At 40.3% G+C, this 22,937-nt stretch overlaps 1 protein-coding gene across 4 annotated transcripts in view; it reads left to right on the top strand.

Annotated features, from left to right (window-relative positions):
- Positions 1-22,937, top strand: part of LOC120230979 (histone-arginine methyltransferase CARM1-like) — a 253,326-nt gene that overhangs the window by 80,687 nt on the left and 149,702 nt on the right. For all 4 annotated transcript variants that reach the window (XM_039230824.1, XM_039230823.1, XM_039230825.1 and 1 more), the window contains exon 2: positions 17,326-17,451. In XM_039230824.1, the coding sequence (XP_039086755.1) occupies positions 17,326-17,451 (126 nt within the window). The remainder of the gene's footprint in view (positions 1-17,325; positions 17,452-22,937) is intronic.

The raw sequence follows: 22,937 nt of genomic DNA, 5'->3' as shown, positions 1-22,937 counted from the left end.
TACCTGTCCTTCTCCCCTCCAAGCCTGGCAGATGCATGTCCTTCCTACACCTGGTCCCCATAACCCCACGTTGTATCTGCAACAGTCTGCTTGTAAGTTGAGACTGTGCGCTCCTTAAGGGCAGAACCCTTTCGTGCTCTTCTTTGTTATCCTCTGACTCAGCAGGGCCTAGAACGTACTAGCGCACATCCATGCTTTCTTTTCTGAATTGAACTTGTGCCTTTCAGCATTCCTACTGATTTGTGTGTGTGTGTGTATCTTTATAGGACTAAACACCAGCTTGAGAAAGTAAATTAAAATACCAGAATGTATCTATTCATGTCTGTATATATATATATATATATATATATATATATATATACACACACACACACATATATATATACACATATATATATGAAAAGATATCTATAGCTATAGAGATAGAAAAATATATATGAATGAAAATATAATAATATGTATAACATATAATATATAAAATATATGTTATTATAAAGTATAATAAATTTGGGCCCTATATGTCGGCCCATGATGGAGAACAATTATTTTTTAATTTATGTTTCCCAGGTGATTTAAGGGCTCATTACGATGAGAAATATTTCCCACAGAACTGTGAATATGGAGAGATTAAGGCACACTTGAATCTGCTTCTACAAGTGGTAGTGTCTAATACATTAAGTGGCCCTAGGTTAAAATTTTTGTGGGATTTGATAATTGGATGCTAAACACATTCCAAATTCCATTATTTTTTTCTTCATTGTCAGCTCCTTTAACCCTATAGATGTATGTTGTGTATTTTATGAATAGAAATATATGTATCTATACATATATTTTAGGTGATTGGGAACTTTTGATTAGAAACAGGGCAGAGGAGAGAAAGTAGGAGAGAGAAATTTTTGGCCTCTAGTATTTGAGAGGGTGGCCTTAGCCTGAATGGCTGGGCAGAGGCTCTGATTTGGACACAGTATCAAGTTCTGGATTTATCAGAAAAGTTAAACAGATACAGATTGAGTTAGGGAAAAAAAAAAAAAAGGCAGATGGTCCAGTTAGGAAAGCTTACTACTCAACATACAGCATGGTGTTTTAAAATAATAGTGAGTTAGGAAGATATGCATAAATTACTGTTTACGAACTTACACTTATTTCTTTGGAAACCATTTTAGAGAAATGTTGGAAGACAAGGACACTCAGCCTTGATGCTTTCATTCTTTATGATGCACTTCTGGAGTTCAGTGTCAAATGCATTCCAGTAATTCCCTAGAGGACAATTTCAGTGCACTGAAATATACCAGCACACGATTCATTTTCTGTGCCTTTCAATTTAATATAATACTAAGTGATTACTACCACTTCAAGGCATATGAGACATATACTATGTGTCTCTTTTTTTAAAACAAAGAACTTATTTTCTTATTAAAAGTTATACATATGAATTACTGAAACCTTTAAAAAATGGGGACAAGGAGGGAGATAAACCATGATTCTACCTATCAAATTAAAAAAAAAAAACACTATTAAAGTTTAAGTGCCAACACTTCCAGACACTTTTTTCCTTATAAAATTAGAGTTAAACAAAATATTTTATTTAAACACGTCATTTAAAACACATAAGGAACAACTACCCACATTAACATTAGTTTTGGCAATTCCATGGTGTTCCCATGTGGATTACCATGATCTACTTAATTAATCCCCCATTGCTTGACATTTCATTTTTTCCAATTTTTCAAAAGTACAAGCAGCACCACAATGGAGAGAATTGTAATTAAATCCTTCCACACAGACATTATTATATTCTAAGGGTAAACTCATCAGACTGAAATTACTGGGTCAGAGGGCATGATTAATTTAAAACCTTTTGGTATACATTACGAAATTGCCCTTTTAAAATGTCCGACTGTCTACACTCTCATCATATAAGAGTATTAGCTCTCTGTATGTTAGCATTCACTAAAAACCTAGAAAAATATATTCACGGATTTAATAGAAAGGTTGGTTATCTCTTAGTGGATCTTTAGAGAGATTATCATTTTGTTAATATGGTAGCATAGTTGGAGCTTGTAACATCTTAAGTTTGTGTCCGTTCAGAGAATAGATTGTCAAATGTATTTGGTTTTTTTCTTCATGGCTTCTGCCCTTGGCATCGTGCCTGGAAAATGCATCCAAATATTCTGCAGCCCAAGTTTATGTAACAATTTACCTTTATTTTATTGCTTTTATGCTTTCATTTTTCTTTTACAAAAAAAAAATGTTAACCTACTAATAATTTTTACAGGGAGAAATTAGAGGTAAATGTATAACTCTTTTAAATGTGTATCCAATTATCTCACCACAGTTATTGAGAAAACCACTTTGTCCCCACTTCTTCGTGTTTTTCTAGTTACAGAGTGACTCAAATTATGTGAAAAATTGCATAGTGTTGTATGAAACATGCCGATCTAAACATTGAAGAATCTTTCTGTGACTGCAGTAAAGATGCAAGGGCTTTATCAGATCAACTCATTTTTTTAAAAAATATATTTTTATTTTTTAAGTATATTCACGGGGGGGGGGGAGAGGGGATGTGTATGAGTGGGGGAGGGGCAGAGAGAGAAGGAGAGAGAGTCCCAAGCAGGCTCCGTGCTCCCAGTGCAGAGCCTGACTAGTCACTCCATCTCACGAAAGTGAGATCATAACCTGAGCCGAAAGCACGAGTCAGCCACTCAACCGACTGAGGCACCCAAGTGCCCCTAGGTCAAGTCTCTTAAAGGACTTTTGGGTTCCTTCATAAAATGAGTGGAGGGGGAGCAAAATTATCATTTGACTGCCCATGGGGGGTCCTATCATCTTGTCCTCTCTTCAAACCTAGAATTTCTTGGAAAATTCCGAGACGAAGTTACCTACATTCAATGGCACAAGAAAAACATTTCCTAGTCACTCCCTAATGGTAAGAGAACATTGATACATTTTAAAATTCTAGGGGCATCTGATGGCTTAGTCGGCTAAGCATCTGCTTCAGCCCAGGTCTGAGCCGCATGCTGACAGCTCAGAGTCTGGAGCCTGCTTCACATTCTGTGTTTCCTTCTCTCTCTGCCCCTCCTCTGCTTGCTCGCTCTCTCTCTCTCTCTCTCTCTGTCTCTCAAAAATAAATAAATATTAAAATTGTTTTTAAAAATTCTAGATGGCTTATCTATTCAATTACCATTTTGGAAAATAAAACATTAACTGCTTTTGGACTTAAAAAAATTAATAGCATTAAGGAAACCTGGAAATTCTTCCTAACTCATTGATTTTTATGAAAGCTTGTGGAACACGGAGCTGAATTTCTCAATAACTGATTAGAATGTTTCTTGTTTTACCTTTCAGTACACAAAGGAGCAAGAACATTAAATTATATCTTTCTCAAGGGGAATTGAAGCATTCATTGAATTAAGCATATTTAAGTAGTGTTAGAAATTACTTTTGAATGGGAAAGAGATGTAGTTAAATGCCTAATGATTTGAATGGTATTTTGAGGTCTACTACTCACATCTAGGAATTTTCTTTTTTTTAATGTTTATTCATTTTTGAGAGAGCGAGTGAGTGCAAGCAGGGGAGGGGCACAGAGAGAGACAGAGACACAGAATCCAAAGCAGCCTCCAGACTCTGAGCTGTCAACCCAGAGCCCGATGCGGGGCTCGAACCCACGAACTGTGAGACCATGACCTGAGCCAAAGTTGGACGCTTAACTGACCGAGCCACCCATACCCCCCATGGAGTTTTCTTTTTTCAATTAGCAAAAATGCTGTGAATAAAGGTACATGTGCAATATAGGAATGTATGAACAGATAGGATTAAGAAAAGGGAATAATACGTGGTATGACATAAAAATCGGACAGGGAACCCTCACATGAGTGTGGTTAGACCAATCCTCAGAATTTCTTGTTCATGAGTCGTCTGGGGATCTTGCAGAGATACATATTCTGGTCCCGATTCTGGGCGTAGGCCTGAGAGTCTATGTTCCCAACAAGCTCCAGGTGATGCTAAGTCAGCCGGGCCCCGGAGCAGCCTTCGGGCAGCAACAGTATGCAGGAACTTGGGATCTTTTTAGTTCTGCGATTCTAGACTTAACTAGCAGGCAGAGATTCTTTGTTCACTTGGCAAAGAGATGCTTTGGGCTTAATTTTTCCAAGTGTATTTCAACGTGTGGATCATCCACACATCCAGAATCTTGACTCTCAGGTAGATTATTTACCACCTGAAGGTAATAAGGAAGGTGATGGCATGTTCTTAGGTTTCCCCAGGTGGAAAGAGCCAGCAGACACTGGGGAGGGCTGAGCGGTGGAGTGCGGGTTCGGCACACACAAGAGGGAGAGCCTCCTGCGATCTCATTCTCTGGGTGGACACGACGGGTCCCAGCAGGGAGCCGTCCAAACCCCCTAAGAGCTGCTTCTCCCTTGTCAACAGTTTCAGAAACCGGGACCTCTTTTTGGTATGTTTTCTAATCTTTGGTAATTTTATTAGTAGGTGCGAGAGGGCGTGTAGGTATGAATGCACGCGTGTGTGAATCGGCAGATAATTTAAGGTTTTGGAATAAGCGTTGTAAGGCAAATGTAACAAACTCAAGATAATCCCAGCTTTGCAGATTTCCACTCCTGTAACTAACTCGACGGTCTTTGAGAAATCACTTACAACTTACACTTAGAGCAACATCACTTCAGGTCCTCACTCAGTGAGTTAGGCGCATGACATCTAGGGCCATTCAAATCAGTAATTTCATAAAAGAGCTTGGCTTAAAACCTAAGGTTAGTTTTGAGTCAGAGTGTCAGCTAAAAACAAAAAAAACAAAAAACGAAACAAAAAAAACCCGCTTCAGTGATTTCTGATTCTGAAAATTGTTTCTGATAAGAACACAAAAGGGACCTCCTTTCTTTTGGAAATTGTCAGTTACTTTTCATTCTTATGTAGTCGGGTGGTGGGGTTTTTTTTATTCTCTGGCTTTTTTCATGATTTTTGTCTTTGCTTTGGCATACTGACAGTTTACAATAGTGTATCTAAATACAGAATTTATTTTCCTTTATCCTGATGGTAAGTCTTGCTTCTTGTATATGAAGATGCATATTTTCTGTAAGTTTCAGATGTTGCTATCCATTATATTCCCAGGTATTATTCCACTCCTGTTTCTCTATTCTTAGAGCATACAATTCTTATTAAGGCTAAATTAGATCTTATAGGGCCTCAGTCTCTTAACTGATTTCACATTTTCTCTCTTTGTCTTTCTCTGAGGCAATCTATAAGGTTGCCCAGCATGTGTTTTCTGTCTCATTCTTTCTTCAGCTGCATCTAATTTGTTTTTTTTAATTAAAATTTTTTTCTTTTATTTTTGAAAGAGCATAAGTGGAGGGAGAGGCAGAGAGAGGGGGACAGAGAGAGAGAATGGATCTGAAGCAGGCTCCTCACTGACAGCAGCAAGCCCTATTCGGGGCTCGAACTCATGAACTGGGAGATCATGACCTGAGCCGAAGTCTGATGCTCAACTAACTGAGCCACTCAGGTGCCTCTCTAATCTGTTTTTTTCCAATTAAAAGTTTTTTTAAAAATATGTTTTAAATTCATCTATTGTTTTAGTTTTTAATTCTAAAATTTCTATTTGGTTCTATTCCAGTGCCTCTTTGATCATTTTAAAGACACTTACTATACCAACAATAAATTACCTGAAAAAGAAATAAAATGATCCTGTTGGCAGTAACATCAAAAATAATAAAATACTTAGGAATAAATTTAACCAAGAAAGGTAAAGATCTTGACACTGAAATCTGCAAGACACTGATGAAAGAAATTGAACAAGACACACAAAAAATAGAACAGTATCCTGGGTTCACGGATTGGAAGAATTTTTTTTTTTGCCTTTATAATTTTTTATTTTATCTTATTTTTTTATAGTTTATTGTCAGCTTGGTTTCCATATAACACCCAGTGCTCATCCCAAAAAGTACTCCTCCACGCCCATCACCCCTCTTCCCCTCTCCCCCACCCCCGTCAACCCTCAGTTTGTTCTCAGTATTTAAGAGTCTCTTGTGGTTTGCCTCCTTCCCCCTCCCTCATGGTCTCTGTTAAGTTTCTCCTGTTCCACATATGAGTGAAAACATATGGTATCTGTCCTTCTCTGCCTGATTTATTTCACTCAGCATAATACCCTCGAGTTTCATCCACATTGCTACACATGGCCAGATTTTATTCTTTCTCATTGCCATGTAGTATTCCATCGTATAGATAATCCACATCTTCTTGATCCATTCGTCAGTTGATGTACATTTAGGCTGTTTCCATGTTTTGGCTATTGTGGAGAGTGCTGCTATGAACACTGGGGTCCATGTGCCCCTTTGCATCGGCACTCCTGTGTCCCTTGGGTAAATTCCTAGCAGTGCTATTGCTGGGTCATAGGGGAGTTCTATTGTTAATTTTTTGAGGAACCTCCACACTGTTCTCCAGAGGGGCTGCACCAGTTTACATTCCCACCAGCAGTGTAGGAGGGGCCCGTTTCTCCACATCGTCGCCAGCATCTAGAGTTCTCTGATTTGCTCATTTTAGCCACTCTGACTGGTTTGAGGTGGTATCTCAGTGTGGTTTTGATTTGTTTTTCCCTGATGATGAGGGATGCTGAGCATCGTTTCATGTGTCTGTTGGCCATCTGGATGTCCTCTTTGGAGAAGTGTCTGTTCATGTCTTCTGCCCATTTCTTCACTGGATTATTTGTTTTGGAAGAATTGATATTGTTCAAATGCCCATGTTGCTCAAAACCATCTATAGATTCAGTGTAATCCCTCACTGTTCCAGGGGCGTTTTTACAGAAGTAGGAAAAATGATTCTGCAACTTCTATGGAATCACAAAAGACCCCAAGTAGCTGACGTAATCCTGACAAAGAAGAACAAAGCCAGACGCATCACACTTCCGAAACTTCGAGCTGTGTTATAAAGCTGCAGTGATCAAAACAGGATGGTTTTGGCATAAAAGCAGATGCCCAGACCATAGAACAGAGTAGAAAGCCCAGAAATAAACACATGCACGATCAATTAATTTATGACAGCTGGAGTTTGAAGTAGGCTTTTTTTTTTTTTTAGTTTCTTTTTATTTATTTTAAAAGAGAGATAGAGAGCAAGCAGGGGACCGGCAGAGAGAGAAAGAGAGAGAATCCCAAGCAGGCTCTGTTCTGTTAGCACAGAGCCTGATGCAGGGCTCGAAACTACAAACAGTGAGATCATGACCTGAACCGAAGTCCATAGTCATGCTTAACCCACTGTGAGCCACCCACATGCCCCCAAATAGGCTTTTAAGAGTAGCTAAGTTTAAGCTGTAAAAGTAGGGAATATTTACACCTTATTGCTTTGAAAACGGGATTTCAGAGCTCCTGTATTGAGAAATTTTGAAATGCCTTTATCTGTCTTCTTCCCCTTTCCTTTTACTTGTTGTAGGGACCTGCGTAATGCAGAATAATGAAAATAGATGGTAGCGAGCCAGACTGAGGTGCGCTTACACAAATAGCCCCGTAACTGTGAGCGTCGGGATCGCTGTTTAGGCACAGGCATGAGGAGCCCTACCTCATGTTGAGCAGTGAGGAACGGATCAGGTAGAGGATGTGAAGATGCTCAAGAAGGGAGGCCAGCTGCCCCACTGCCCATTTCTCCTTGGCCGACTGAGCCAACTGTTGTCAACCAAAATGGCAACATGAGTTGGAGCAAATGAAAACATTTAAAATGCCTCGTCCCAATGTAGACTGATGTATTAAGCTTAGTCCGCCCGCAGACCACTACTTGTTATTTCCAGATCTGCCGTGTTCAATCGGGGCATGTTCATCCGTCAGCCTTCTCCAAAGCCTCTTCCTCCTCCTGGGGACAACCTTGCCCTCCTTTGTGCCTCTCTACTGGGCAGGCGGTTACTTTTCTTCTAAGGCTCAAGTCCAGTATAAGGCCTCCTGTGAAGAATCTACTGGGGAGGATTAGTTGTTTGATTCTCTGGGGTACTGTAGCATTGAACAGGCCTCTTCTCTTTGTGCTCTGAGCTCTCAAGGCTGTGGCTACAGTTTTTTTTGTTTCTTTTTTTTTTTTTTTTTTTAATCTTTCTTTCCATCTTCCCTTAGCGCCAGTCCACAGTGACTGGCTTATGGCAGACACTCTTAAGTGTTCACTGCGTGTATGAATGAATCCCCTCCGCAAGGCTTGCAGACATCTGATTCCACAACATCTGCTGTAGAGAGAAAACAAAAATGAATCCCTGCGATAGCTCTTGACAGCAAAGTCGTTATTTTACACTCCTTCACTGGAAGCTTCTACTTTTTTGTTGTTATAGCTGGCAAATCCACACTGGAGCAATTATCCCCAATTGAATGACTACAAGAAGACAGTTTATAGTCTTGAGAAACCACAAGGAGAGAGCTGGTGATCTGAGAAAAAGCTGCCCGGACAGAATGTAGATTCTACAGTTTTTAGTTACTCTAAAGATATATTCGCAATGAAATTAAATTGAAATCTAAGAGAAGGAGCTTCTTTAAAGAGTAGGAGAATTTTGCATGTTTTTATGGAGAAATGAGGAAGTCAATTTTTTCTTCTGACCTCCTGTCATAACTGGGAAAACATTGTGTAAACCAGAAGATCCCAACCATTTGCCAGATTAGAAAAAAAAGTCAATTAAAAATACCAAGTGTTCAATGGACACTTTGATATCTGTAATGCTCTGAGGTTTCCTATTCTTTGTTTTTGTTTTTTTTTTTTAATATATAGTTTAGGAAGCTACCTCTGTGACTGTATTGATGCACTTGTTTAATTCCGTAAGTGTGTATCAGTCGTATTCTGCGTGCCTACTGCTGTGCAGGAAGCAGTCGACCAGATTGGAAAGAGTTGGGATTAAAAAAAGGACAAGATCTGCTACTATTTTACTAGAATTCCTAGGGCTCTCTGGGCACCTCCTCACTTCCCCACCTTGAGAAATGGCAGCGGGGAGCTGAAGGATTATTCAGACAAGCATCTCAAATAAATTTGAGGGAAAGGTAGGTGCCTAGGGAAGCTATTATGGAAGTGCCAAGCTATTTCATTAAAGACAGAATGAAAAGTTACTTCCTTCTGATTTGAAAATATTGGTCACAGAGGTGTTTAAAATTTCATTATGGAGTTAGTTTCAGTGTTTATTTGTTCTTTCTGCTGTGGTCATGGGTGGAGAGAAGGATATGGAAGAAAAGAGGGAATGGTTAAATATTTTAAAGCTGATTCAGAGGCTAGAGAGATGAGTGAAGTTTGCCCGTTGACTTTGTTTTGGTTTTAACAGTGGATACGGCACATAGGCCGTGAGCTTGACTCTGAACTTGAGTGATGCGTATCTGAACGTGAGCGATGCCACTGGGGATTCCAGTCATGTTAGCAACTTAGGTCCCTGTGTTGTACCAGGTCCTCCAGGGAATCAATTCCTCCTCATGAAGGGTGTGATATCTTGCACACTGAGTAAGATGGGGTACAAATCAGAGAAGCAGTGAAAGGCTGTAAGAGAGGTACACCGTGCTCTTGGGGTAGCGAAGTGGAGGTGATAACACCTACCAGTTGGGCTCCGTCAGGAAAAGTACCATAGAGGTGGTGGCATTTGAAATGGATATTATAAGTTAGGTAATAGTTTGAGTAGCAGAAGGGGAGCTAGATCCCTTCAAAAGGCCCATTCTTGAATTTTACATCCCTACTGCCACCATAACGATAAACCCTTTTTGGAGATCAGCTGGTAGGTAGTTTGGCTATATGGTGTATGTTTGGGGGATGGTTTGGGGGAGAAGCAGGAAAGGTGCCTGGGTGGGGGTAGAGATCTTTGAAGGTTTGAGCAGAGCTTTGCAATGACTGTGCTCCATGAATTGTAACCCAGAAGTCGTGTGAACTCATTTCAGTTACAAGAGCAGAATGCAGTGGAGAAACGGCCACAGTTGTCAGGATGTAATGAAATCACAGCCTGAGCAAAGTCAAGGGAGTCAGTCAAAGAGACCTTAGGCTTGACACCAAAAGATGACCCATAAAAGGAAAACTTGATAAACTGGATCTCTTCAAAATTCAAAACTTTTTCTTTGTGGAGTATCCTGTTAAAAGGATGAAAAGTCAAACTACAGAATGGGAGAACATATTTGCACACCACATGTATGTATAACAAAGAACCAGTATCTAGAATGTAAGAACTCTCAAAACCCAACAGTTAAAAAAATAATTTGAAAATGGGTAAAACAGAAGAGGATCTACAGATGGTAAATAAACACATAAAAAATATTCGGCATCATTGTCATCAGGGAAGTGCAAACTGAACCCATGATGCAGTAACACTACACAACTATAAACATGTATACAGCAAAAAATAGTGGCAACATCAGATGCTTTGAGGATGTGGAGAAACGGGATCATTTGTCCATTGCTGATGGGAATGTGAAACGGCACAGTCACCCTGGGAAACAGTTGGGTTTGGCTTATAAAACCTTATGTGCAAAACTGTAAGTTTCTAAAAGCTTAGGAAAATGATATTCACATAAAAATAAACAACAGAAAAGTACTGAGGTCAAATGCCATGCTGAGTTACTATGAGAAAAAAACGCAGCTAATGGGCAAAACTACATTCTCACCAATGACAAAAGCGTGCTGGAAAGATACAGCCTCCAAAGTATGACTACAAGTTTAGTTTTTGGTTTTTTTTTTAAATCAGAGAAATTGAGAAAAGTCATATAAGACGTTGAAGAGTAACAAAAAGAAGAATTCACCAACTCAGAAATGAAGTGACAGAATTCAAGATTACACTTAGAAATAAATAATGAAATAAAATAATTTTAGAAATGAAGATTAGGCAAAAAGGAACAGGAAATACATCAAATAAAGGAGAAAAGATGGGAAACTATCTAAATGTGAAACAAGATAAAAACGAGTCAGAAGAAAATTAGAAATATCAATGATCTGCCAAGAAGATCCAACACATAAATGAGAGGAAGGTAACAGAGCAAAGAAATCACACAAGTACTAGAATTATAACTAGGAAATTAGGCCAACATAAAAAAATGGAAAATTTCTACTGAAAGACTACTTTTATACCTGAGAATATTGACCTAGAATGGCTAGTGTAAAACACATTCCAGTAAAAATCACTGACGTTTAAGGAAAGAGAGGAAATCTTTTGGCTATCTGGGCAACATTTGTATATTACCTATATGTGAGAGGAAAGGAGATTATCATTAGTCTTTTTGACAGTAATGCTTTACGCTAGAAGGAAATGGACGAAGGTATGACAGATCTGCAGAGAAAGAAAATGTGAGCCAGGGAGGGATTCTATATCCAAAAAAGCTGACCTTCAAAAACGTAAAAGACCAAGACAACAATTGGCATGCGAGAGTGCAGGGAATATTGCCTCCATGCCCCTTCTTAAGGAAGCTGCTGAAGAATTTGTTCCCCTGAGCCCTTCTTCAGATTCCACTGGACAATGACTTTGGACGAGCACAGCGTCTGGAGAGGCATCTACAGAGGACAGGTTGTGAGCCCTAAGTAGTTGCTAAGTGGTGGCTGACAGGAAACCACTGTACTCTGTGACGGATGTCTAATCTGACAGTGCAGATTCAGTACAACTATAAAAAAATAGAGGAAAGGGATAGCATTTGCCAGAAAACCCCAAACATCAAAAACAAAACAACAAAACCCCAAACCCAAATGAAACCAACAAGAAAACAACCAGACAACTGAGTAATCATAATCGGTGATGATAGTGTTGGTATTGTGAGACTAATGCCTTAAAAGCCTCACTTCCATGTTTTTGTCTGTCTGTCTGTCTCTCTCTCTCTCTGTCTCTCTGTCTTTCACCCATGGATACTACCCCCGTTCTCAACTCTGAAAACTCCTCCAAAGCCCTGTCTTGCATTTCCCACATATCTTCCTATTCTCTTCCTTTCTTTCTGCTGTTAACTCTCAGCCCCTTTCAACCTGAATCAATCAATCCATTTCCTGTTTTTACTCCAGCAGGCGACAGCCTAGGATCTCATCTCCCAAATACAAGATTCTCCAGAGGAGAAGGGAGAAGGCGTCATGTATCAATTATTAGCATTTTGTCATATCCTCTTGGAAATGGTGCTGTTACTATGATCAGTATGGCTAGTTCTAATATTAGATTTCCTGGAGTTACATAATCCTATGTTTAATACACCTTTCCTGTGGTTAAATTTATTAAAAATAATAACTGCACGGTTGTCTGTATACTTTATTCTCTATAGAGAGGTGCTGCCTATACAATCATTGTTTAGATCTGTTTCTACAAAGCACATTCCTTAGGTAACTTTGTATTTCTAGATAAGAAAATACGAAAAGGGTCATTGGGCAAAGAATTGGCATAAATGTCATATTATTAGGTCATGAGTACTCTTCCGTCCAGGACTTGATGTATAAAAATCTACTTTAGAACCTCTATTCTAGACCACACGAGATACCTAATATTCTTGGTCAACTAGTATTGTGGCTTTTGTGTGATTTCACTTTTGAGTTTGCAAGGGCTGAAAGCATAGGTATGTATGTGAGGAGTAGAAAATTTTAGTTAATAGGGGTGCCCGGGTGACTTGTTTAGTTAAGCGTCCAACTCTTAATTTTGGCTCAAGTCATGATACCATGGTTTGTGAGTTCGAGCCCCATGGTGGGCTCAGCGCTGAGAGCAGGAGTCTGCTTAGGATTCATTCTTATTCTCTCTCTCCCTCCCTCACTCCCTCCCTGCCTCCCCCCCGCCGTCCCCCCCGCCCCCCCCCCACCCGCCAACCCTCCACCCTCCTGTGCATTCTTTCTCTCTCTTTCTCAAAATAAACATTTTTTTAAAAATTAAAAAAAAAATTTAGTTAGTAGAAACAAAAACAATTCTCTTGATCATCCCCTGTGGACTTTTCTGTTTGCCAGGATGTATTTGTAACACAGGCAGTTCCTGGATTTCTTTGCTTCTGGGAGTCTTGTCAGATACGGCTAGGTGGAAGATGGAACAGGCATCTGGATTTACCACCATCATGGTTTTCTTTGAGAATCTTCTGGGAGAACAAATGGCTTCTCCTCAAGGAGGGAGCCGCAAGGCTCTGGGCTTTTCTGAAGCTGCCTAAATCTTGTGTACGTGAACTTCGGTTTTTGTTGCTTGGGTGCTACTGGCCAATCAGGACTTGCCCTTTGAAGAAGGAAGCAAAGGTGTCCCTGATGAAGGCAGAGTTCAAAAGCAGAATGACAGCAAGTACACAGAGGCATCCAGCCTTCTGTGCCACTGAAAAGATGAAGATGTTTGTAGAGTCAGAATGTTCTGGAAATGTAGTTTTCATTATTACGAGTAATGATAACTTGGTAGGAAGATGGATGTACAATATACGTTGGAAACGGTCTCCACGTCATCCCCAACTTTTCGTCAGTGTAATGGTGTTTCATGGTCTTGGGCTTCAACATGTCCCTAACAGTTCTTGATTGTATTGCTTCATTTTTCTGATACAGATTTTTTAAATTTAAAAAGACACATTTCTCGGTAGATAATGCACTTTCCTGTAAGATCACTGCACTATTACACTGCTCACATTAGGTAACAGAAATTAACTAGAATCTTTGGTTTATGTACTAACATTGTCTAAGGATAGGAAAGGAAATTAGTACAAGTTAAAAGATTAGCAAACAAAAAAAGAATGAGAAAACATTCATTTTATGAGTTATTTTATTTTATTATTCTTAGAGCATGAATAGGGGAGAAGGGCAGAGGAAGAGAGAAAGATGGATGCAGGGGGTGGGGGCGGGAGGTAGACAGAGAGGGAGAGAGAAAGAATGAATCCCAACCAAGCTCTGCATGCTCAGTGCAGAGCCTGACGTGGAGCTTCATCCCACAACCCTGGGATCAGGACCTGATCTGAAATCAAGAGTCGGACATTCGACCAACTGAGCCACCCAGGCGTTTTTCATTTCTATGAATGATTTAAAAATCAGAATTAAAATAATGCTTATATTGGATACCCTAATTGCTAAATCAATATTTTTGGATGAATATATTTTTTAATATATTTTAAACTACCAACTAATATCTAATAAATGAGAAAATGAAAAGAATGACAATACCTACCAAGATGACAATGTGGTAAAATACACCAGTGATGTTAGTGTGTTGTTTATCTGACTGCTTGTATTTCCTGATTATTAAAAGGTAGTCACATAGAAAATTCAAACAAGGAAAACCCTATAAAGGGCACAATAAAAAAGACCCCACAACTTTCCGTGGAGAGGAAACCACTGATGACATTTTGGTGTGTACCTTTTTAAACAGGCTTCTAGGAAAATAAACACATTAAATTGCTACAGACATTACACTGTTTGGCAAGCTGCCAGGAAGGAGTCGTTGGATTTAATCAACTACGTACCTGGTGGACCCTTCTTAGCTTCCTTTGCGTTTTCTCACACTAGTAAATAACTCTTAAGATGAGCATTGAATATACATTCATCCACACTTGATAAGGTAGATCCACACTTGATAAGTACATTCTGGAAGAAATGATTATGAGCAGAATGTCTACCAAAGAATACAATGACTTTAAACCCTATGGGCAGAATACATCCCAGAAATACAGAAGTTTACCTCCCCAGTAAGTGCTGTTCACTGAATTCTCATACGCTTTCCAGTATTTGGTATTGTTAATATATATTTTTAAAATGTTGACATTGAGAGATAAAAATCTAGATCTACTCCTTCTTTTATTGCACGTTTCTTTGAATCTTCCTGAAATTCATTACTTGTGTTCTTTTTGCTCTTGGCATTTTTCTAGTTGGCAAATTGCCTATGGATCCCCTAAGGATGCTTGTTCCTTCTCATTTTTTTAGAGTTAATTGTAAATTGAGGAATAGTAAATCTTTGTTGGGTATGCTGAAAACATTTTTCCCAGATTATCGTTACTTTTTAATTTTGTTTAAAGTTTTTTTAAAGTTAAGTCAGTTAAGCTTCTGACATCAGCCCAGGTCATGATCTCGTGGTTCTTGAGTTTGAGCCCCATGTCAGGCTCTGTGCTGACAGCTCAGAGCCTGGAGCCTGCTTCACATTATGTGTGTTCCTCTCTCTCCCTGCCTCTCCCCCGCTCACACTCTGTCTCTCCCTGTCTCTCAAAAATAAACATTAAAAAATTAAAAAATTTTTTTTGCAAAGGTAGATTACAAAAAGTAAGCATTTACGAGTACTTCCTGACTGTTTTGGCATGCTTATTTGGTCTCTGCTCCACCCATATTTAAACAGGGTCAGAGACGACAAAGAAAAAGGGGATATATATGGGCACGCATTTTGCAACGTCTGAAAATAGGAAAATAACAGCAACATCAAATCACAACTGAAACACAAACAGCAGCAAAACAAACAAAAATTCTGACCTTATCTGGTTAAGGAGACTTGATCTGGATAAATTTTGAAGCTTTTAATCTATTCTGGGATGGCATGCAATCAATATGGGGAGAAATGCTTTCACGGATTCAAAAAGTGTTAAGTACCAGGTACTTGCCAGGGTTTGATTCAGAGAAAGAAAGATAGTGATTTTAAAAAATAAAGTCGTTCCTGCTGCAAAAAGCTCACAGATGATAATAGTTGTGTCTGTGCAAGGCACTGAGACTTGCATCTTTATTCTCTCTCATCCTACTTCAAAACTATAGGAAAACAATTGGCAAATGCAGAAAATCTTTATTTCTCGGGGGGAAAAACACACTTCTTGTGATTTAAAGAGAATATGTTGTATACAAGAGCCCCAAACTCCCTCCTTCTGCATCTACTCGTGGCTGTGTTCTTGTGAGGAGACATTGATGCCTTTGACACACTGACTGGGCTGTAACAATTAAACCTGTAATCATGCTTAAAGCCAGGAAAATGTTTTCAAAACTTCTGCACTATTTAGCCAGCCAAGATGTTTTGTGAGAAATATTTGCGAACACTCCCATCAGGAGGTAATCGCTCATTTGAAGTCACAGATGAAAATGTTTGAATATATTTGGTCATCTTCACTCGTGTGTGTGTGTGTGTGTTTTGAATGTGTGTACATGAATGTGCCACATACTCATGTAACAGTAGAATTTCATATGTAATTATGTTTTTAAGTTAAAACACTGTATTTGATCTTGTAAGAGAGAATGTAAGACATTAAGGATGGGAACGAAGATCTACTTTATGATGAGAGCAATGACATTAAATCCCATCACGTAAAAATCCTTTTCGGAGAATTTTAGAAAGTATTTTACCTTTATTATTCAGGCTTCACAAAAAGCTTGTGGAATAAGCATCAGGATGTTCATTTTACATACTGACAAAACTGTGACTCCATGTGACTAGGTGATTGAAGACCCCAGATGAGTAAATATCAGAGATGAGTTCGAAACCCAAGTTGATGACTGTTGCCACCACACTGCAGCTGCCCCAGTGCCAAATACCTGTTTAACTTGTCAAGGAAGCAATAGCAGGTTACTTCCCAGTTATCTGTGCACAAAGTCAATGAGAGCCCAGCCACTCACCATGGCCCCACTTGCGGAAACTTAGCTCCCTGTGTCCTGAGCTGGCCTTGCACAAGGTGGGAAGAGCAACAGTGGGCTTTGGAGTCCAGTTTAATCCAGGGTTTTAATTCTTGTTCTGCCACTTATTAGCTCTGCACATTTGGACCTCAAGGCTCTACCTTGTCTTTGCCCCAAGACACTGGCTGGCAGTGACAGTACTTACAGTGAAGATGATGTGATATCTCTGGCAAGGACTAGGTGCTCAAGAATCACCCACAGGGGGCGCCTGGGCGGCTCAGTCAGTTAAACAGTGTCTCTTGATTTCCGCTCAGCTCGTGATCTCGCGGTTCATGAGTTCAAGTCCCGTATTGGGCTCTGTGCTAACAGTATGGAGTCTGCTTGGGATTCTCTCTCTCTCTTTCTCTCTCTCTCTCTCTCTCTCCCCCCCCCCGTCTCAAAATAAATAAATAAACTTTAAAAAAAAAATCACCCATGAGGGACATGGACTCATGGCCTTGATGGCCCTGCCTTTCCTGGGATGCCATCAAGAAATACAAGATGATTTAGGCAATACAAGGTTTAGAGAGAATGGGGCCCTAGACATAAAGGCAAGAACCAGTTAGAGTTAGTTTTGAGCTTTGTGCTAACCCGCCTGCCAGAAACTGGGTATGGGGCCATAGTTAAATTCATCTGTTATCTCCAATCCTCATATTTTCTTACATCTCAGGAGGCATTATATCAAGAAGAAAGAAACAGGGAGCCTTGAGAACCCAAGAGAAATGTAGGAATGGCATTGCTGAACCTTTTTACGGGGCTCAAAATGGATGTACCTAATCCTTACTTTTTTTTCACCCTTTACAGCTGATGGCCTCTGCGTCTTTAAATGCTTACTCAACAGAGACACTGAGTGTTGCCGTGTGGGGAGGGAATCCGTCTTGATCACTCTGGGATACAACAGCGCTCTGCTGAAGTTCGAATCCCACGCTGGTAAGTTTTGTGCTGGTAAGTTTCCTGGCTCCCCGGCTTTTCTGAGGACCCGTCTTTTGATGATTGGTTGACTTTGCTGTTCCTGATTGGTTGGCTTTGGCAGCGTGTTTCCTGACGTGAGCTGTCATGAATAGAGAGGTTGACTTGAAACTGGTGTTTACTTGACACTGTGGCTGGGGAACAGCCAGCCTTTTCATAGACTCTGAGCATGTTGTTCTCCTTGCCCCAACTTGCAGGACAGGCCACCACGGATGGTCCCTGTCTTAGTCACTATTGTTGCCTCTTCTTGAAGATGAGGTTGTTTGCAGAAATGTGATGTTTCAATTGGCGTGCAATTCAGAATGATTCTACCTTGTTTTTGTCTTTGCGTCATCGGTTGAACATTTTTAGACTCTGGGCAACACATGTCAAGCAGCAGGGAGGTGGAGTATAACCAGAAGTGTTTTAAGAAAGGACAGAGAGGCATTCTGGAAGATTTCGAATCTGCTCAAGAAAATGAAGGTTATCAACGCCTCAGGTCTCCCTTAAGTGGTTGACGGTCATTTCTTTAACTTGGCTATAGACTGATCCTTGGTTTAATCCAGACAGTGTAAGGCATGGGCATTGGTACATATTCTCCTCTGGTTAGCCAGAATCTCCTAAGCTGTTGCATTATTGATAACTACTTGGGATAAAGAAGTTGACCTGGTCTCTTGTCTTGAAATTCCATCCACGCAGGAGTCAGCCAGAGTGAGGAACCTATTTATCACATGTCTGTCCATCTATCCATTCTCTGTTCATCCCTCCATCTATTTTGATGATGCATTTCATCAAATGTTTAAGCCCCTCTGGTTTTCAAGGCCACATGTTACGGGGCTCATCTTCCAATACAGGTCCCTTGTGTCTGCGGTGCCTGGTGTGATCATCTGTTTCTTTGCCCTCTCTGTGCCCACATTGTCCCTCCCTCGCACAGACAGTCCTGCGGGTCTGTTTGGCTCCCGACCATGTCTCCACCCTTCCTACCCTCTTCAGGGTGGCCTCCTCTCTACATTTAGTTGTGAGACTCTGTTCTGCCAGACTTCGGGTAATTTTCTGGGTTAGTTACACTGATGTGGATGTCATCTGCTTGTGTCCGTGGGACGGGTGATAGCCAGGAGTCTCCTACTCTGCCGTCCCCCCTGCAAGTCTCTAATTAATTTTCAATATGAATCTTGGATACCACAACCTTTTATATTCACTTACTAGTTCTAGTAGTTCTCTTTTAAATTCCTCAGAATTTTCTGTTTAAAAAACCGTGTCATCTGCAAATAGAGGTGACTTTACCTGTTTTCTGATCCTTATGCCATTTATGTTTTTTTCTTGACTTTTTGAAATTCTTAGGACTTCCAGTACAGTGTTGAATAGATCTGGGAAGACAGTTGTCCTTGACATTCTCCTGATTGTAGGGGAAAGTCCGGTTGTCACCGTTAAGTATAATGTGTGTGGGTCTATCTTTTGTGGTTGCCATTTATCACATTGGGGAAGTTTACTTCTTTCCTTAGCTTGTTGGGAATTTTTATTATAATTAGGCATTAGATTTTGTCAAATATTTTCTAGATCTTTTGAGATTATCATATTCTATAAATGTGGTGAATTACCTGGAATGAAATAGTTTTCATAGAATTGGTATTAATTCTTCATTAAATTTTTGATAGAATTCACCTGTTAAATCACTGGGACTTAAAGTTTTTAGCAGTGGATTTATTTCATCGATATAGGACAGTTCAGATTTTCTCCTCATGTCAATTGGATGTTTTACATTCTTCCATGGAATTTCTCCATTTCATCTAAGATGTCAGATTAAAGCAAAATTTCTTCTCGTTTTTTATAATGGTTTTTAAAGTTTATTTATTTTGAGAGAGACAAGAGACAGCATGAGTGAGAGATGGGTAGAGAGAAAGGGAGACCGAGAGAATCCCAAGCAGGCTCTGTGCTGCCATGGTAGAGCCAGATGTGGGGCTCGAATCTACGAAGCCGTGAGATCATGACCTGAGGCAAAACCAAGAGTCAGAGGCTTAACTGACAAGCCACCCAGGTGCTCCTGCATGTTATCCTCTTAATTCATAATATTTATTATAATTTCTCTTTTTTCCTAATACTGGTTATTGCTGTCCTATCTTTCTTTTTTTGATCAGCATCACTAGAGGTTTATCAATTTTATCAGTCTTTTCAACAAATCATCTTTTGGTTGCATTTTTTTTTCTCTTTTGCTTACCTATTTTCTGTTTCGTCGATCTCTGCTCTTTATAATTTTTTTTCTTCGTTGATTTTGTTTTGCCTCTGCATGTTCACCTCTCATAGTGAAGCTTTAAGTCGTGAATTTTATCCTTTTATTCTTTTCTAATATAATTTCTTGAAGTCCCTAATCTTCCACTAATTATGGCTTTACTTATAGATAACCAAACTTCCATTTGTTGCATCATTCAGTTCAGAGCCATTCTGACTTCTCTTCTGATTACTTCTTTGGTCCCTGAGATACTAAGATTATTTTAATTTTCAGGTACATGGAAACTTTGCAGATCTCTTTCTGTCATTGAAGCTAGACATTCTAAGTGTTGTGTGCTATTGAGAGTCTGGATTCTGCTGGCTTCCTTTAAGGAGTATTAAGGTTTGTTCAGACAGATGGATTAGCTAATTTTAGGTCAGCTCGATTCTTCCGAGACTTGCTCTTTAGCTTTGCCTCAGCTGGCCTAGGGAAGTCTTTATTCTATATCTAGTATAGACATGCTCCTAAGGTGTGTCCAATCCTTGGTTTCTGCTGTTATGTCTTAATTGTTCAGCAAGGCCTCTCCACTCTGCCTGCAACTAGAAACTCTCCCCACCCTGTGTTATCTCTGGGAATTGTTCAGCTGAGAGCTCACTCATAGTTATTCTTGGCCCACTGTGGTTTTGACCATGTTCTGGGCATCAACCCTACACATATTTTACTTAAGATTTATTCAACTAGAAACTCAAGGGGAGCCCTATGCAAATATTTTTAGTTCTTTCTTTGTATAGAAAGAGCTTTCTTTCGAGTAATCGGCCTTAGAAATTCCAGCAGCTTCCGCCTTTCTGAATGCCAATCTCTGTATCTTCAACTCAGCAAGACCGCTCTGTCCTGGTTTGCTTTCCAAACCATGTGCTGCAGTATGGGTAATGTCTCTAGACAGAACAGCAGTCTAATTGTACCAGTGTCCTCATTGGTTTCCCTTCTGGATCACAGTTTTGCTTTGCCTGTCTGTTCTCCACCGTCTGACGACGCCGTTTCATGTAGTTTTCTTGTTTCAGTGGAAGGGAAAGTCTGGTACCAGTTAATCTGTCATGATTATGAGTAGAACTGCTCCCTGTTTCTTTCTATAGAAAGAAATTCACACACTCAGAACACTTCACATTTCCTGGGCAGTAGTAATGGATATTCATGAAAAGCCAGAAGCAATCAACATTTTCATTACTTTGGTATACGTTCTAGCTCATTTGTACAATTATCGTACAACCCGCAAATCAGAGCCTTCTGTCCTGCACGCCAAGAAAAGTGGATTTCAACTCACAAAATATTTGCAAATGATTCCTTCCTTTCAGTGAGAGATCTGTCTTTTGACTTTGATATTTCTATAACGTATGCAAGTGACATATTTTTGTGATCTTCTTGAATCTTCCTATGATCTTCAAGGGTACTTTCAAAAGATTGGCCATAGGCACAAAGAGTTACAATTACAGAGCATATTACAAAGCCATTTCTTTCTGCCAAGAATGGCGAAGGGTGAAATTTTATCTGACCTGCAAGCTAACAAGTTCGTTTGCCACTGTTTCATGAATGCTAACAGAAGACACGAGACTCCTGGCTCAGAGGTCAAGAGTTAATGACTCAGAGAAATAGCAGTCGCCAGAGTGTCAGCATACTGTTAGTTTTCTGCACCCCGATGCCCATAGGCAGGTGCAGAGGATCCGATGGGTGCTTGATCATGCAGTGGTAGGCATTACGGGAGAGGAACACCAAACTTGGAGAACCTGCTATTTTATAGCAAGCAGTAGGCAAGCTAAGCTCTTTGCTCCAGAGGAAGATATTATTTCATACCTGAACATTGCTTGTTGCGTACACAGCCCTGAGAAATAGCCCAGGCAAAGAGTAGTCAATGGCTTGCATTCTTGGCACATACTCAGTAAGACCAGAGTCCCAGCAAGGGGCCCATGGAGGAACATCTCCCAACACTTTGTCTCTGAGAGGAGGAGGGAGATTTTCTCATTTATAAATACCTAGAGAATGACAGCACTGGAAATTTCATTCACAGGTCACATGAAGTTGACCAAATGCATATGTGAACAACCTTTGCAGCCAAGACAGGCACAGACAAGGCCATTTAGAATGTCTTTTACAGCTAAAGGAAAATACCAGTAGTGCAGGACATCCTATAGGGCAACTCTCAAAACAATTCCATTGAGACAGGCCCCTGGTCTTGGTAAACTAACATCTGGTGGAGAAGGGTAGGCGCTTCTGTCACTCGAGGTAGCACTGAAAGCACAGACCAACAGCACCAAATGAAGATAAACACCAACCTCTCAGCTCTTTTCATATGTTAGAGGGGACCAGACAGCCATTCGGTAGAAACAATTCAAATAGGCTTGAGGCAGAAATAAAAGCAGATATCCAGACAGCAAGAGACCAAAAATAATTTAGAAAGAGACTCAGTAAGTACAAAATCACTACCTTAGCACAGTTAGACTCCCCCTAGAAGCCAGGGAAGATGGCCTGGACCTGCAAGGCTTAGAAAGTGCACAGCTCAGGCAACGCAGCTTGGAAGGTCTGGTGGATAAGTCTGTGTAAGCATCTCGGTGAGACCTCCAGGTTAAAAGTCAAACAAAGAAGTCAAACTTAATAAACATTTTTTGGGAGGCCGAGTGGAGTTATATCGGCAATAATAAAACATGTATGAGGGGGTCTGGCTTTCCCAACAGATGGCTCCCAGACGAAGAGAAAAGGCTCTGTTTGTGGGTCAAATAGAACAGTCTGCACTTCTAGTTGGATTACATTTGAGTCAGGTGGGTTTTGTTTTTGTTTTAAGGTGTTTTTGTGGGTTTTTTTTTTTTTTTTTTTTTGGTTTGGTTTTGGTTTTGGTTTTGGTCACAGCTTTTAGAAACTTTATTTTCTATCAAACTTATTTCCATTTTCTGGCTGAGCAGCTTAAGACCACTCAGTGGTCACTGCAGCCGCTCAGCTGTCTGAGCAGTGGGCACTGGGGTCTAGTCCTCGGTGGCAGGCTGAGTGCCCCTGTCTTGGGCAGAGACCCATATGGGCACAGAGGGCACCCTTGTCTTCAGACGGTAGTGTAGAAGCCCGCTGGAGACCAGAGCAGCCCTGGAACTGTCACATGCCTGCCTGGTCCCAGCCTTCTCTGCGGAGGCCTTCTCTTCCTTTCCCAGCTCTCCCCTGGGGGCTCCCGGAGGCGGTCCCATGCGCGTGCAGGGTGCGGGGAGGCGGTCCCACATGCGTA

This window comes from Hyaena hyaena, unplaced genomic scaffold, assembly GCF_003009895.1.
Source record: "Hyaena hyaena isolate Hyena2069 unplaced genomic scaffold, ASM300989v1 scaffold_51, whole genome shotgun sequence".
NCBI lineage: Eukaryota > Metazoa > Chordata > Mammalia > Carnivora > Hyaenidae > Hyaena > Hyaena hyaena.
The sequence above is the reverse complement of the archived record's forward strand: the minus strand, read 5'-3'. Positions and strand labels throughout refer to the sequence as shown.